This window comes from Armigeres subalbatus, chromosome 1, assembly GCF_024139115.2.
Source record: "Armigeres subalbatus isolate Guangzhou_Male chromosome 1, GZ_Asu_2, whole genome shotgun sequence".
Classification (NCBI taxonomy): Eukaryota; Metazoa; Arthropoda; class Insecta; order Diptera; family Culicidae; genus Armigeres; species Armigeres subalbatus.
In genome coordinates, this window is record NC_085139.1 from 260,661,046 (window position 1) to 260,678,588 (window position 17,543).

Genomic DNA, 17,543 nt, shown 5'->3' on the forward strand with positions numbered 1-17,543 from the left:
TACGACCCTATAGGCGTCACCCCATGGATTCGCGTTGGCACTTTGACACAGGCCCTCGGAGCAGGCTTGTTTGCTTGATCTAATCTCAGTCTTCAGAGCGGCTCTAGCAGCCACGAACGCCACCCGTCGTTCATCACGCTCCTCTTCTGTGCGTGATCACTGCATCCGCCTCCTTGCCCGTAGGCAGGCGCTGCGCAGGTTCGCAATTGCTTGAGTCCACCAGTAAGCCGGTGGCCTCCCATTCCTAGGGTGGACTTTCCTAGGCATGGTGGCATCGCATGCACGCGAGAGTACTGTTACCAGCTGCTCGCCGCTCAGACCGAGAGTATTGTGCGTATGAGCGCTTCCTTAAACACCTCGTCGTCGAAGTATGATGTCTTCCACATACGAGGACTAGGCCTCACCCCTTCTTCCGTCCGCTGAATGCTGGACGTATAGTCGATACTGTAGCGAACCGCCAGGTGGTCGCTGTGAGTGTAGCCATCATCTACCCTCCAGCTCGAACTACTCGTTTGGCCAGGGCTCCAGAACGTAACGTCGATAATCGCGATAACCGACATTAGCCTAGTCCACATCCAACATGGCCAGTGACTCCAGTAGGATCTGCCCCCGTTGAAGTCCCCCGCTATCACCACCGGGCTAAGCCCCATCAAGTTAGCCGTCAAACAATCCAGCATACGACCGAACTGCTCGATCGACCATCGAGGAGGCGCATAGCAGCTGCAGAAGAAGACCCCGTTGACTTTGGCAATGACGAAGCCCTCGTGTGTCGAAGATACCAACTCTTGGACTGGGTATTTCCCCGTTGTCCATATCGCCGCCATTTTAGACCCATCGGTGACCCAATTACCGTTCCTGGCGGGTACACGGTAAGGCAGGCTGCTATCGAGCGCAACTGATTCCTACAAACGTGGAGTATGAAGAGTAATCCAGTTCTGGTAGAACTTCTTTCCTGAAATAAGCATAGACGACTTCTCAAAACATCAGTTTCTTTACTGCCATCAAGACTGCGACGGCCACCAAAATCACCAGAATCACTACCAAAACACTTGTTGCACTGAAGCATAGACACTTCCGTTTGGTCGCCTGCCACTGATAGCCACGGGCCGCCTGCAATTGGACCACCGCTCTGGCCACATGCTGCGAGGCTGCCTGAACATTCCCCTCGACAAGGTTCAGTATACTGCCGTGCTCCATGACCAACGTGGAGAACAAAACGAATAAGTCCCGCATTTCGATGAGTGAACGTTCCAGCACCATAAGCTCCTGGTGTCGCTCTTCGACGGCATTCAGAGTATTGTAGACTTCCTCGATGGGCTTCGAGAGAAGTATTTGGTCACAGTGGGACAGTCTCCGGTACTGGATGGCAGTCAGTAGTGGATCCGTGGCGTCAGGTGAGCCAAAGTCATCCGCAATGGGTACTGAAATAGTAGTAAGAGCCGTGAACATTGGAAACGAGGAGACTTGAATTCGTGTTACTGAACTTACTCACTATGCTACTCCGCTTGACCTTGTCCTCATATCGACGTACCACCGCATCATACTTCCAGTATGCCTTTGTGTAAGCAGTCTTAATGCTCTCGAACTGAACACTGCGTATCCGATTCACCAGATTATCTCCATCGAAATCCTCTTCTTCTGCCCCGCAATCTTTCCGTGATACTGCCTTCTTCTTGTTATCCAACTCTCCAGGCAAACGTTTGACGGCCCCGTAGATCCGGTAGCACAGATTGGCATTCTCCCGTAGCCTTTGGCTTGCTTTCGTCCACCCTTCGCAGAAGATATTCACCTCAATGTCCGTAACGTTCCGATGCAGTTGCCGAATCCAGCCTGATATTTCCGAAAACTACTGGATTGGAAGATAACTGTTTTCAATCTATTAATTTATTATTAATTGTGCCTATTCTACGTTTCGTATGAGGTAACTCGTTTCGAATGAAGTGAGAATTGTCGATGCCTTCTAAAGTCAAAATCAACAATTCTCGATCCACCCGAGACGCAGAATAAGCACAATTAAGTAACCTTACTTGATCAAGGTCCTCCAAAATCAGTTCCTGATTGTATCGCGTTCTAAACTCATGCTCATGCACAAATTTGTATTCCTCGATCGCTTTGCTCTTCTAAAAATGGGAATTGAATGCTTGTTAAAGGATTTCTTCCGGTGAAAGAAATTTAATTTGACCTCCAACATTTCTTGAAGCCGATCTTTAACCATGGCTCGATCTCATTACAAAACCCGATTCAATCACATAAAAATACTCGATTCTCGCCGATACTCACTCTTCCCAAGCTCACTACGGACTACAAACTGAACCAAAATAGGAAAGCGAAACCACGACTGTAACATGTTTTGCACAATTTCCTAATTGACGCTAATGAATAGCGATCATATCGTGTGGGGGCAGCTAAGAATGCTAACTAGTAGCAGCGGCACACTTGCGCGGTCGCTAATTTAGTCGGTGGGCCTATCTTCAGGCGGAGTTTCTTTCAACCAAGGACGGACAGATTTCGCCGTTTGAACACTTTTTACAGAACTTAAATTTAACTTAGAATATGATCATTAGCAGTACCAGTACGCCCAGAATTATGACGGCCCACATCAGCAGCCATGTTTTCTTCTTCAGTGCCTTAAGTTTGTACTCGCGAGCCTTCTCGAGCTGGTGCGCTCCGTGATCGGTGTTGAGCGAAGCCTGCTGCGCGTGGTACTCGATCACCTGAACCAAACTGCCCTGATCCATGACCAGCGTCGATATCCTCACGAAAAGATCACGAATCTCGATCAGTGACTTCTCCAGTTCGACTAGCTGCGAGTGTCGTGCCATAATGTCCCGAAGTTTCTGCCGTTCCCGTTCCGTTTCTTCCAGAATCTGCGGAAACAGTTATCTTAGGGACCTTTCCGTTAAATCGCATAAGAACAGAAATACTTACATTCCCTACAAAAGGTGACATCTGGTTGCTGGCCAACATCTCCGCTGCTTCATCGTCTGTAATGTTGTAGCTCACTGAAAGTAACAATCGAAGTTAGATTCAAACATGACATCAAACCCCCATACAACCGACTTGCTTTCGCTTCCTTTTTCATCAGATTGACCACCTTGTTTTCGTAGTAGTTGACAAACTCTTCGTGCTCTCGGTACGCATTCAGGTAGTCGTCCTTGATGACCAGGAACTGCGTGTGTTTGATCCGGAAGAGGACACTCCCTCGACTATTCTCCTCTTCCAGTTCCTCCTGTAGCCGCTTGATCGCGGTGTAAATTTGTTTGCACAGCCCAAGACTCTGGTCCATTTTGGTTTCTACCTTCTGACGTATCACTGAAAAGGTAAAAGTAGCGTTAGATCATGGATAAAGAAAGCTTGAGTGTCCAACCTTTGTCATTGTAGTGGAAGGATGGCGTTGAGATGGTTTTGCGCATCTCCTCGATGTTGGCCCGGATCGTACGTATCCATTCGGTCAGTTCTGAAAACTAGAAATAGTTTTATAAGGTTTATGGTAACTGAGTTGTAAAAAAAATAAAGAGATGAATAAATAAATTAAATGACGAACACCCAATCTATCAATGCCACATATTTGGTCGAATGCCCGTCGAAGAGAAGGAAAGACTTGTTAAACGACATCAACTGTGTCGCAACTGTTTCCGAAAGGGCCATGTAGGACGTGACTGTCCTTCGGAAATCTCTTGCAGGAGGTGTAAATCTCGTCACCACACACAACTTTGCCCCTCCAATACATACAACCATGGTAAACCAACAAATGTGCATTCAACCAATGAAACACGAAACTCCAACCCTTCCGCCACTGGTGCCATCCCCGTCGAACCTTCATCGTCATCGTCCACTTCAACTGCTACGAATGCGAATTCAACAACGATGCATGCTCTACACTCGGGACTGACCAGCGGTAACTCACTCTGGACTCTGGCAGCGAATGCTGTTTCTCATCCGTTCAACTTTCCCAAATGATGAATGTCAGACGGGCTTCCGGAGGAATTCCCGGAGGAACTTCCGGAGGAATTCCCGGAGGAACTTCCGGAGGAATTCCCGGAGGAACTTCCGGAGGAATTCCCGGAGGAACTTCCGGAGGAACTCCCGGAGGAACTTCCGGAGGAACTCCCGGAGGAACTTCCGGAGGAACTTCCGGAGGAACTTCCGGAGGAACTCCCGGAGGAACTTCCGGAGGAACTCCCGGAGGAACTTCCGGAGGAACTCCCGGAGGAACTTCCGGAGGAACTCCCGGAGGAACTTCCGGAGGAACTCCCGGAGGAACTTCCGGAGGAACTCCCGGAGGAACTCCCGGAGGAACTCCCGGAGGAACTTCCGGAGGAACTTCCGGAGGAACTCCCGGAGGAACTTCCGGAGGAACTTCCGGAGGAACTCCCGGAGGAACTTCCGGAGGAACTCCCGGAGGAACTCCCGGAGGAACTCCCGGAGGAACTTCCGGAGGAACTCCCGGAGGAACTTCCGGAGGAACTCCCGGAGGAACTTCCGGAGGAATTCCGGAGGAACTTCCGGAGGAACTCCCGGAGGAACTTCCGGAGGAACTCCCGGAGGAACTTCCGGAGGAACTCCCGGAGGAACTTCCGGAGGAACTCCCGGAGGAACTTCCGGAGGAACTCCCGGAGGAACTTCCGGAGGAACTCCCGGAGGAACTTCCGGAGGAACTCCCGGAGGAACTTCCGGAGGAACTTCCGGAGGAACTCCCGGAGGAACTTCCGGAGGAACTCCCGGAGGAACTTCCGGAGGAACTCCCGGAGGAACTTCCGGAGGAACTCCCGGAGGAACTTCCGGAGGAACTCCCGGAGGAACTCCCGGAGGAACTTCCGGAGGAACTCCCGGAGGAACTTCCGGAGGAACTCCCGGAGGAACTTCCGGAGGAACTCCCGGAGGAACTTCCGGAGGAACTCCCGGAGGAACTTCCGGAGGAACTCCCGGAGGAACTTCCGGAGGAACTCCCGGAGGAACCTCCGGAGGAACTTCCGGAGGAATTCCCGGAGGAACTTCCGGAGGAATTCCCGGAGGAACTTCCGGAGGAATTCCCGGAGGAACTTCCGGAGGAATTCCCGGAGGAACTTCCGGAGGAATTCCCGGAGGAACTTCCGGAGGAATTCCCGGAGGAACTTCCGGAGGAACTTCCGGAGGAATTTCCGGAGTAATTTCCGGAGGAATTCCCGGAGGAACTTCCGGAGGAATTCCCGGAGGAACTTCCGGAGGAATTCCCGGAGGAACTTCCGGAGGAATTCCCGGAGGAACTTCCGGAGGAATTCCCGGAGGAATTTTATTTAGCCCATCGGTTTTTTTTTTGATTCTTTAGGAATTCATTTGGAATTTTCTTTAGGAATTTATTCCCCCCCCCCCTGAAAAAAATGCTCCAGGTTTCTTTTTGAAAATTCCTGAATCTATGACAAAAGGTCGAAGGACAAAAGGTCGAAATTACAAAATTGGTCAAAATTGAAAAGCCATAGTATAGAGAACAATACAAAGCAAAGCTATGATGTAGGTACCGTCATCGTGGGTGACAATTGGCCAAATAGGGATCAGATTGGGCCATATTTTGAATAAGTTAGAATGTCTAATGTATAATGAAATATATGTATCCGGACACAAGAAAATTGTAATATAAGTTGCCTTTTTGAGCGATTTAAATAGCCGACCTTCAGACTGTTCGTGAGAACGATGACCCAATCTTGACTTGAACCCACATCTTGTTTATACACAAAACTCAATCATGATTATAAACCGTTCGGGACGCGCGTGGTCTTGGAACACTCCACTATGGTCCAGGATACAGATTTACGCGAAATTATGCATTTTATGTCAAAACTATATTTTTTAGTAAAAAGTGTTGTTCTACGAAATAATTCGAAATAGTAACGCCATCATGGTGCTATAAAAAAGAGGTGGTCCATTAAAAAAAAAACAAATATATTTTTTTTCTATTTTCGGAATACTGACATGTTATGTTCTACAAAGTTGTAGCGCAGCTAATTCTAATAAATTTTGCTATAAAAGCTTTTTCTGTAGCTCTTAAGTTGGCTGATTTAGAGAAATTTTACCTAATTGGATTAGGGTGTACCTAAAAAAACAGTATTTTTGATCTTCTTTTTTTGTTTTAGATTTTCGAAAAAGTCGTTTTCGGGTGACTTTTAGAGCTCAAAAAATGAAACTTTTGATGGGTAAATATGCTTAATATCTTTTCCCGATCAAAAGTTATGTTCATTTTCCTGTCAAAATTAATTTTTTTTCAAAAGTTTATATCTCCGATCAGGGCAGACCAAAAAATATGTTTACGCGGCATTTAAAAGAGCAATACTGGGAAATGTAATAAGCTAGATTTTTCTTCAGAAACCTGTTTTCAAACTTCATGTTTACAGAATTATAGGGTTTTAAATTTTGTGCTTCCGACCTTTTGTCCATTCGACCTTTTGTCCCGTCGATCTTTTGTCCCGTCGACTTTTTGTCCCTTCGACTTTTTGTCCTTCGACCTTTTGTCTTTCGACATTCTGTCCCAAAGCCTGCTGCGACGTAGCAAAGCTGAATTAATAAAAATGACCGGAGGAATTCCCGGAGGAACTTCCGGAGGAATTCCCGGAGGAACTTCCGGAGGAATTCCCGGAGGAACTTCCGGAGGAATTCCCGGAGGAACTTCCGGAGGAATTCCCGGAGGAGCTTCCGGAGGAGTTCCCGGAAAAACTTCCGAAGAAATTCCTGGAGGAACTTCCAAACGAATTCCTGAAGGAACTTCCGAAGGAATTCCTGGAGGAACTTCCGAAGGAATTCCTGGAGGAACTTCCGAAGGAATTCCTGGAGGAACTTCCGAAGGAATTCCTGGAGGGACTTCCGAAGGAATTCCGGAGGAACTTCCGGAGGAATTCGCGGAGGAATTCCCGGAGGAACTTCCGGAGGAATTCCCGGAGGAACTTCCGGAGGAATTCCCGGAGGAACTTCCGGAGGAACTTCCGGAGGAACTTCCGGAGGAACTTCCGGAGGAACTTCCGGAGGAATTCCCGGAGGAACTTCCGGAGGAATTCCCGGAGGAACTTCCGGAGGAATTCCCGGAGGAATTCCCGGAGGAACTTCCGGAGGAATTCCCGGAGGAACTTCCGGAGGAATTCCCGGAGGAACTTCCGGAGGAATTCCCGGAGGAACTTCCGGAGGAATTCCCGGAGAAACTTCCGGAGGAATTCCCGGAGGAACTTCCGGAGGAACTTCCGGAGGAACTTCCGGAGGAACTTCCGGAGGAACTTCCGGAGGAACTTCCGGAGGAACTTCCGGAGGAATTCCCGGAGGAACTTCCGGAGGAATTCCGGAGGAACTTCCGGAGGAATTCCCGGAGGAACTTCCGGAGGAATTCCCTGAGGAACTTCCGGAGGAATTCCGGAGGAACTTCGGAGGAATTCCCGGAGGAACTTCCGGAGGAATTCCCGGAGGAACTTCGGAGGAATTCCGGAGGAACTTCCGGAGGAATTCCCGGAGGAATTCCGGAGGAACTTCCGGAGGAATTCGGAGGAATTCCCGGAGGAATTCCCGGAGGAATTCGGAGGAATTCGGAGGAATTCCCGGAGGAATTCGGAGGAATTCCCGGAGGAATTCGGAGGAACTTCCGGAGGAATTCCCGGAGGAACTTCCGGAGGAATTCCCGGAAGAACTTCGGAGGAACTTCCGGAGGAACTTCCGGAGGAACTTCGGAGGAATTTCCGGAGGAACTTCCGGAGGAACTTCCGGAGGAATTTCCAGAGGAATTTCCGGAGGAATTCCCGGAGGAATTCCTGGAGGAACTTCCGGAGGAATTCCCGGAGGAATTCCTGGAGGAACTTCCGGAGGAATTCCCGGAGGAATTCCTGGAGGAACTTCCGGAGGAATTCCCGGAGGAATTCCTGGAGGAACTTCCGGAGGAATTCCTGGAGGAACTTCCGGAGGAATTCCTGGAGGAACTTCCGGAGGAATTTCCGGAGGAACTTCCGCAGGCATTCCCGGAGGAACTTCGGAGGAATTCCCGGAGGAACTTCGGAGGAATTCGGAGGAACTTCCGGAGGAATTCCCGGAGGAACTTCCGGAGGAATTCCGGAGGAACTTCCGGAGGAATTCCGGAGGAACTTCCGGAGGAATTCCCGGAGGAACTTCCGGAGGAATTCCGGAGGAACTTCCGGAGGAATTCCCGGAGGAACTTCCGGAGGAATTCGGAGGAACTTCGGAGGAATTCCCGGAGGAACTTCCGGAGGAATTCCCGAAGGAACTTCCGGAGGAATTCCTGGAGGAACTGTCGGAGGAACTTCCGGAGGAACTTCCGGAGGAATTCCGAGAGAAACTTCGGAGGAATTCCCGGAGGAACTTCCGGAGGAATTCGGAGGAACTTCCGGAGGAATTCAGGAGGAATTCGGAGGAATTCCCGGAGGAACTTCCGGAGTAATTCCCGGAGGAACTTCCGGAGGAACTTCCGGAGGAATTCAAAAAGGAACTTCCGGCGGAAATCCCGGAGGAACTTCCGGAGGAATTCCCGGAGGAATTCCTGGAGGAACTTCCGGAGGAATTCCCGCGGGAGCTTCCTGGGGAATTCCCGGAGGAACTTCCGGAGGAATTCCCGGAGGAACTTCCGGAGGAATTTCCTAAGGAACTTCCGGAGGAATTCCCGGAAGAATTCCCGGAGGAACTTCCGGAGGAATTCCAGGAGGAACTCCCGGAGGATCATCCGGAGGAATTCCCGGAGGAACTTCCGGAGAAACTTCCGGAGGAATTCCCGGAGGAACTTCCGGAGGAACTTCCGGAGGAATTCCCGGAGGAACTTCCGGAGGAATTCTCGGAGGAACTTCCGGAGGAATTCCCGGAGGAACTTCCGGAGGAATTCCCGGAGGAACTTCCGGAGGAATTCCCGGAGGAACTTCCCGGACGAACGTCCGGAGGAATTCCCGGCGGAACTTCCCAAGGGATCTTCCGGAGGAATTCCCCTAGGAACTTCCGTAGGAATTCCCCTAGGAACTTCCGGAGGAATTCCCCTAGGAACTTCCGGAGGAATTCCTGGATAAACTTCCGGAGGAATTCCCGGAGGAACTTTCAAAGGAATTCCTGGAGGAAGAATTCCTGAAGGAACTTCCGTAGGAATTCCTGGAAGAACTTCAGGAGAAATTCCTGGAGGAACTTCCGGAGAAATTTCTATGTCGAACTTCCGGAGGATTTTCCTTGAGGAAATTCAAGAAAAATTTCTTCAACGAACTTCCGGAAAAAATCATTTTAGGATCTTCTGTACTTCATTCCTAGTCCTGGTCCTAGTCCTTCAGCCTAGTCCTGGTGTTGGGTGGGACTTTAAACAAATTTGACCCGACTGATCGAGCGTCTGTCCACCAAGGAGGTGCGGCTCCAACAGCGTCTGTTCTGGCATCCAGCGGCTGAGTATGAAATGCTATTCCCCGGAAGCTATACCTAAGATGGCAGCCTCATCCCGGTGGATATGGATCCTTGGGCCAACAACCCTACTTTTCTCGAAACATCTTTTTGTTCGAGAATCCGATAATGAAAGAATACGGACTGATTTTACGGCGACGACTCTTAGCGCAAAACAATGGACACGAATAGGAACATGGAACGTTTTAACTCTAGCCCTAGGCACGCCGCATGAAGCTTGAGATCCTGGGACTGAGTGAAGTCCGTTGGCCAAACTTTGGAGAACACAGAACGCCGTCGGGACAAGTTCTGCTATACTCTGGTTTACGAGGTGAACACGCTCCCCGGCATCGCGGAGTTGGCTTCCTACTAAGCGCTCAGGCACACTCTGCGCTTATGAAGTGGGAACCTATAAGTTGAAAAATAATCGTTGCCAGATTTAGAACACGGGTCCGAAACCTTACTATAATCCAATGTTATGCGCCAACCGATGCTGCCGATCTGCAAGACAAAGAGAACTTCTACAGTCAACTCAATGCCGTCGTAGATAGAATTCCGAAGGGTGATATCAAGATCTGTTTGGGCGACTTCAATGCGAAGATCGGATCCGACAACTCGAACCATGAGCGCATTATGGGACGCCATGGTCTCGGAGAAATGAGCGAAAACGGAGAGCTGCAGAATTTTGTGGTAATAACGACATGGTGATCGGGGGATCGCTCTTCCCTCATCGAGCGGTTCACAAGCTCACGTGGGTCTCCCGTGACGGCTTTACAGAAAATCAAATCGACCACATCTGCATCAGCCGAAAATGGAAACGGACCCTTCTTGATGTACGGAATAAACGTAGTGCCTATATCGCGTCTGATCATCACCTCCTTATCGGCGAAATACGCCTGCGCATTGTGCAGATTCGTCGGCAGGAGGAAAGAGTTGGACGACGATTCAACACACGCCGACTGGAAAGTGCCACGGTGAAACGGTCCTTCGTTGAAGAACTGGAGACGCGTGCTGCAGATATTCCGGAAGGTGGCAGCGTGGAAGACTAATGGACCGCCATCAAGAATGACTTCATCGCCACCGGCGAGAACAATCTGGGCGAACTACGCACCCAAGGAAACAATGGATCACCGATGAGACCTGGAAGAAGATAGAGGAGCGAAGAGAAGCCAAAGCCGCGATAGAGCGATCAAAAACCAGAGGAGCCAAAGTCTTAGCCCGTCAACGATACGCGGCTCTTGAGAAGGAAGTAAAACGCTCATGTCGACGGGACAAGCGAGCGTGGGCATTCGCCTCCTCTACGATATCTCACGACGCTTAAGCGGGGCGAAGATGAATGCAACGATGCCTGTGAAAGACGCGAATGATCAGTTATTGACCGACCCAACTGACCAGCTGAAACGCTGGTTCGAGCACTTCGAACAACTTTTTCAAGTGCCAACCAGGCCATCACCACCTCGGCATGATCTGCCTAGGATCCGACGTATAACACGTGTCAATACCGAAGCTCCATCACTGCTAGAGATTCAAACAGCCATCCAAAGCATGAAATCGAATAAAGCCCCAGGGCCGCATATCAGCCGAGATGCTCAAAGCTGACCCCATGACATCCGCTCAACTACTGCATCGTTTATTTCGTAATATCTGGGACACCGCAACTTTCCCGGTCGACTGGATGCAAGGTATCTTAGTGAAGGTGCCCAAAAAGGGTGACCTGACTGTATGCGATAACTGGCGAGGCATTATGTTGCTGTGTACCGTTCTCAAAGTTCTGTGCAAAATTATCCTAGCCCGGATTCAGGAGAAGATCGATGCGACTCTCCGGCGGCAGCAAGCCGGATTCCGTGCCGGAAGATCCTGTGTGGACCATGTTGTCACGCTCCGCATCATTTTGGAGCAGGTCAACGAATCCCAAGAGTACCTCTACTTGGTATTCATTGACTACGAAAAAGCTTTCAATCTCTGAGACGCTAGGGGGTTCCTGAGAAAATCATCGGCCTCATCGAAGCACCGTACGAGGCCTTTTCGTGTAGAGTGCTGCACAATGGGGTCCTGTCCGACCCTATCCGGGTCGTAGCTGGTGTGAGGCAAGGATGTATTCTATCACCGTTACTGTTCCTCATCGTAATCGATGAGATTCTGGTAGATGCGATTGACCGTGAACCAAACCGCGGGCTGTTATGGCAGCCTATAACCATGGAGCACCTAAACGACTTCGAATTGGCGGATGACGTTGCACTCCTCGCTCAACGGCGCTCTGATATGCAGAGTAAGCACAACGACCTTGCCGAGCGCTCCTCCTCGGCAGGTTTAGTCATCAACGTCAACAAAACCAAATCGTTGGATGTAAACACGGTGACGCCTTCCAGTTTCACAGTAGCTGGGCAACCAGTGGAGAATGTTGAAAGCTTCCAATATCTTGGTAGCCAAATGGCGTCAGACGGCGGTACCAAGATCGACATAGGCGCACGAATCAAGAAAGCAAGGGCTGCCTTTGCGAGTTTAAGAAATATCTGGAAAAACAGGCAGATAAGTGAACACACCAAAATACGAATTTTCAACTTTAACGTGAAATCTGTGCTGTTATACGCTAGCGAAACATGGTGTGTATCAGTGGAGAGCACTCAACGGCTGCAGGTGTTCATTAACAGATGCCTGCGGTATATAATTCGGGCCTGGTGGCCTCACAACTGGATCTCAAACAACGAGCTCCATCGTCGTTGTTACCAGAGGCCGATAGCAACAGAAATTCGGGATCGAAAGTGGGGCTGGGTCGGCCACACTCTACGTAGGGGCGGAAACGAAATCTGTAAACAAGCATTAGACTGGAACCCAGCGGGACATCGCAGCAGAGGCAGACCCAGAGGCTCATGGCGGCGAAGCCTCAATAAAAAATAAAAGAAGTCGACCGAAATCTAACCTGGCAACAGGTTAAAGCGATAGCCGGGCAACGCTCAGGATGGAGATCTTTCAAGTCGGCCCTTTGCACCACCGGAGGTGTACAGGATCCATAAGTAAATTAAGTGTACTTCATTTGAGAAACTTCCGGAGCAAGCCCTATGAGGAATATTCGTAGGAATTCCTTTGAGGTACTTCTGAAGGCATTCTTTTGAGGAACTTCCGAAGGAATTGCTTTGAGGAACTTCAGGAGGAATTTCTTCGAGGAACTTCTGTAGAAATTCCCAACAAACAATTTAAGCTGAAAAAGTTAGTTTTTTAGCTGAAGAAGACTATTTTGGTTTAATAAGCACTCTATCAGCTTCTAATGTTTGTTGGGTTCCTTCGAAGAACTTTAGGAGGAATTCCTTTGTATAGCTTCCGGAGGAATACCTTTCATGAACTTCCTGAGGAATTCCTTTGAGGAACTTATGGAGGAATTCCTTTGACGAACTTCTGGAAGAATTTCTTTGAGGAACACTCGGAAGAATTTCTGGAGGAACTCCCGGAGGAATTCTTGGAATAGGTTTCGGCCGATGGTACAGTAATATCCCGATTTTATCGGCCCCCTGATTAATTTTGGGGTGATAAAATAGGGTATATGATCTCTATTTCTATTTTATGTTTAGTTTAGTTTTTAGTTGTGTAAGTGTAACACAAATAAGAACCGATTTATGCATTGGATAGACATAACTAGTGAACGGGTTTAGGGTCATTTGGCCGAATGCCGTTTGGCCGAATAGTTGAAATACGCTTTCTTACGAAGTGAGAAGTGAGTAGTGAGAAACAAGAAAGAAGAAGGAAGAAGGAAGGAAGAAATAGGAAGGAATAAGGAAAAACGAAGAAAGATGAAGGAAGAAGGAAGAAGGAAGAAGGAAGAAGGAAGAAGGAAGAAGGAATAAGGAAGAAGGAAGAAGGAAGAAGGAAGAAGGAAGAAGAAAGAAGGAACAAGGAAGAAGGAAAAAAGAAGAAAGAAGAAGGAAGAAGGAAGGAGGAAGAAGAAAGGAGGAAGAAGAAAGGAGAAAGAAGGAAGAAGGAAGAGGAAGGAAGAAAAACTAAGAAAGAAAGAAGAGGAAAGAAGGACGAAGAAAGCAGAAAGAAGGAAGAAGGGAGAAGAAAGAAGGAAGAAGGAAGAAGGAAGAAGGAAGAATGAAGAGGAAGGAAGAAAAACTAAGGAAGAAAGAAGAGGAAAGAAGGACGAAGAAAGCAGAATGAAGGAAGAAGGGAGAAGAAAGAAGGAAGAAGGAAGAAAAAAGGAAGACGAAAGAAGGAAGAAGCAAAAAGGAAGAAGGAAGAAGGAAGAAAGAAGAAGGAAGAAGGAAGAAGGAAGTAGAAAGAAGGAAGAAGGAAGAAGGAAGTAGAAAGAAGGAAGAAGGAAGAAGGAAGAAAGAAGAACTTAGGAAGAAACAAAAATTAAGGAAGAAAGAAGAGGAGAGAAGGACGATGAAAGCAGAAAGAAGGAAGAAGGAAGAAAGAAGAAGAAAGAAGGAAGAAGGAAAAAGAAAAAAGGAAGGAGGAAGAAGGAAGAAAGAAGGAATGAGGTGGAAAGAAGAAAGAAGAAGGAAGGAGGAAGAAGGTCTACTCGTAAACTGAGGTTAATTTTTTTAAATATTCGGCCAAACGGCATTCGGCCAAATGGCCTGACACCAGTGAACGGTACCCGTTATTTATTTTCAAAAATGCTTACAGAATCCTTCACTCAGAAGTCACACATAATAATCCACAGGCGGTAAAAGTATTTTTGCGAAAATAAAAAGAAAGACTAAAATTTTTGAAATTTTTGGGTGTTAGTATATCGGGTCGAAAACGTGATAAAATCGAGTCGAAAACGTGATAAAATCGGGCCCGACATCGGGTAGGCAAAATCGGGGCGTGACGAAATTGGGTCAACACTGTACGGGTTTCCGGTCGTTTTATCAAACCGGAAGTCCACCATCTTGAATTTCAAATTGCGCCAAACATCGATTTCCGGCTTCTACTCATCGAGCCCATTCCGGCAATACTTATATTGTATGGAGTTTGGTACATTGCAAAAAATATTCGAAGTGTTTTCCATTCAAAAAGACTTAGAAAATGTTCACTTTGATGATGATGATACTACCATCTATTGTGGCAAGGCACCTGCCGATAGCACTGGCCATACCTGACAAACGATTTGATCATGATTATATTATTGTTTGTATTCCATCAAACTCCTGTATGAAGGGCCATAAATGGGTGGGGTGGTTCCATAAGCAGAAACACTTATGCGGATCCACGGGATGAATAGAGAATCTCCTTACATACAATAATATTATCTAGCCCTCGTTTCCCAGATTGACCCAATAGATGGGGAGAAGAGCCCGCCCTTTATCCACGAGAGACTTAGAAAATGTTCACTTTAGTTCAAAAATCCGTGTAGAAAAACTTGGGTGTATACAAACCACTTCGGTCTTACCCTGCTAATAAATAAAAATGTACGAAAATTATCACTCACCTTTTCCAGATTGCAGAAAATTTCCTCCTGCGACTTCGACGGTACCAAATTGAGACTGACCTCGCTGACATATTTACTTTTCTGGAAAGAACAACCGGAAAATTGCAACGCTATTATTCAGCAAAAACACCTTTTCGCGTCCGTGCACACACAACTGGTCATTACACCTTGTCCAAAACACATGATTCATTGCATCCATCGGGTACGGTACATTACTCTCTCGAATCACATTCGGTATATATTAGGTGGGTAGGTATCTCGCGGCGATCGGTGTGATTTTCAGCATCTTTGTTAGAAGCCGCACCGCGCGTTGCGCTGCTCGCGAAACGGAGCAACGGCAATCAGTTCGTCTACCTTGGTCCACTGATTATCACATGGGGTTTGGAATTAGAGTGTCCCATCGTCAGATAAGTAATGGTGATCGAGTTTGATCTTTGCATTCGGCATCAATCACTCTCAACAATTTTACAGTAGAAGTTGAAGATACAAATGGCCTGTTATTAAAATAAAATTATAAAAAATATCAAATTGAAAAACAGGGACTGTATTATTCTTGTTGCACCGAGTATTGAGTAAAAATCTGAAAAACGACCCTATCGACCTACTCCAATGTACAGCTTTTATATAAAAATTTAGCACCAGACTTATTCTATTTTTTTTGGAAGCACCCTGATGAGGCTACAACAAGTAGTTTTTACAGTCTCTTCGTCCTCGTTACGGAGTGACAACTTCACAGACGAGTTCCACTTTGCAGTGCACTCTACACACTCTCGTTGCCCGCAAAACGGCTGAACTGAATGTAATTGGCACTAATTGGTTCAGGCGGCCAATACGCAATCCGGACGCTTTACCGCAAGGCAAGTATTTAGCTGGATATCAAAGCATTCAGAACGATTTGAATCGCAAATCAACACCGCCCGACCGGCCGACCGACCGAAGAGCAGTTTGCATGAAAGGGAAATCCTCCCTTCGATTCGAGAGGTGCACTTACACTTTTCAATTCGCTCAAACGATCTTTCACCATGGTCATGAGTGACTTATTTTTTCGCTATTCAAACGACCTGATCGATAAATATCAGGTTCCGGCAAAATCCACTCCTATAACTTTGCCCTATCTATTTTGGAACATTGTACGTTTACAGTATTCGTTGACGCAGGCAATTTCCACAATCTTATCAATCAGTCAGTTTCGCGATAAAAGTGATTAATCCGAGACAGGCACATACGCGACAGTCAGCGAGCGAGCGTACCGAAAACGCTCATGTGGGTGAGTTGCGGTTCCGAATGATACTGTCGCGCGCGCGGTAGATAGTATCGCTTGTTCCAAAACGAAGCAGCCTCAGCGTATAGAGTGGAGAGCGTCGCGCGATCAAATTTAAGGCTAAACCGCAGAGAGACCGACAACCGACTCTCGTAGCACATATTCGAGTAGGATATGAATTAACTTGAAGCGAATCTACCTAAGGGTACCCACAAAACCTCCTGGTCATAATACATGTAACTTATTGCACCAGCACGCGCCTGCTTGGAAGAAAGCAACTGGCCGAAATAAGACAAAACAGAAAAAAATGCCACAGATTTTTCTTTATATTTATTGTTAATCCAGTCCTGTAGTAGCGGAGGTCGCGCATCGGATACAGGGTGTAAAATGAAAATTTCAAAATTGAGGACCGTTACGAAATCATGTAAGATTTTGAACTTTGTTTTTTATTGAATTTTTAAAATTTAAATATCAATCGACTCTAACTCGCCACTAATTTCCAGTTTTATTAAAACTTTTGATTATCAACGCTAAACAAGGCTATTGGACCTTTTTGGAAGCACGCCTGAAATTTGCATCCAGATCAGCACAATTGACACAAAAATGGTTACAGCAACTATCTAGACTAAATCTGGTTACATAATGAGTTGCAGTAAACTATGTGTTACATGTGTGCTGCTAGGGGATGAAGCTACCCCCCTACCACGCCATACTAGCATGAGGAGTCTGACAATAGCCACCATGTCCACGGACGGTAGCTCATTACCAACCGCTGTCATTGTGCAAATACACAAGCATTGTGGTGCTAGCCGGGATACGAACAACCTTAGAGATGATCGGGTAACCAACCCCGGGAGATGATCCCCACATCATCACGTTGGAACTCCAGAGAATGTTTCGTGAAAATACCAATGATTGCTTTGAAAATTACCGAAAATCAATCCGTAAGAACTGTGAGTGGAAATTCCGAAGAACTTCTCGCTGAAATAGAATTTTTGAACCTAGGAGGGTCGTTTTAGTTATTTGGTCGAAAATGTCATTCGGTCGACGACCCTTTCCTGTTTTAAGTAGTTTTCCATGGAACTTTCGAAGAATTTCTTATGGACAATACAAAGAACTTCCTGTTGAAATAAAAAAAAAACCTTCCGAAAAAATTTCCGTTGAATCACCGAACATTTGAAAATTTCACCTTTTAATTCTGAATTTTAGCGGAGCAAGGTGTCTACTCATCTGTAAAAACAAACCTCCCTGTTAATTTTTCAAATACAGTCGCCTCTCTACATCTCGATATTGAAGGGACCATCGAGATAAGGAGAGATCGAGGAATGGAAGGAAAATTGAAATGGGTACTAGATTGAAAAAAGCTCGTTGCTATGAAAAACGACAACAAAACAAATGTCATCTCTTGTTGTTCATGTGTTTGTTATTGTCCAAAAACCGTCTAGTAGCCCAGAAATATGAATATATCGACATACGGAGAGAGAATCCTGAGCAAAA

The 17,543-nt window shown here is 47.1% G+C and overlaps 1 protein-coding gene across 3 annotated transcripts; it reads right to left on the reverse strand.

Moving 5' to 3' along the window:
• Positions 1-672: 672 nt before the first annotated feature.
• LOC134213290 (syntaxin-4-like) lies at positions 673-16,081 on the reverse strand. Of its 3 annotated transcripts, XM_062692221.1 has the most exons (7): positions 15,777-16,080; positions 14,786-14,866; positions 3,368-3,464; positions 3,061-3,312; positions 2,929-3,002; positions 2,028-2,867; positions 1,711-1,849 (listed from the first exon to the last, which is right to left on the reverse strand). In XM_062692221.1, exons 1-6 carry the CDS (start codon positions 15,813-15,815, stop codon positions 2,547-2,549), a joined length of 864 nt encoding a protein of 287 aa, XP_062548205.1. In that variant the 5' UTR covers positions 15,816-16,080; the 3' UTR covers positions 1,711-1,849; positions 2,028-2,546. The 3 variants fall into 3 exon arrangements, with proteins under 3 accessions (XP_062548194.1, XP_062548205.1, XP_062548214.1); XM_062692230.1 differs by lacking the exon at positions 1,711-1,849 and having other exon boundaries at positions 2,057-2,867; positions 3,368-3,457; positions 15,777-16,081; XM_062692210.1 differs by lacking the exons at positions 2,929-3,002; positions 3,061-3,312; positions 3,368-3,464; positions 14,786-14,866; positions 15,777-16,080 and adding an exon at positions 673-1,421 and having other exon boundaries at positions 1,489-1,846; positions 2,028-2,120; positions 2,183-2,546.
• Positions 16,082-17,543: the final 1,462 nt, after the last annotated feature.

Coding starts and splice junctions, on each gene's coding strand:
- LOC134213290 (XM_062692210.1), bottom strand. CDS start 2,215: ATGGTTAAAGATCGGCTTCAAGAAATGTTGGAG. Junction 1,847..2,027: donor TTTTGGAGGACCTTGATCAA/GTAAGGTTACTT, acceptor CCAATCCAGTAG/TTTTCGGAAATATCAGGCTG. Junction 1,422..1,488: donor CAAGCGGAGTAGCATAGTGA/GTAAGTTCAGTA, acceptor CTACTATTTCAG/TACCCATTGCGGATGACTTT.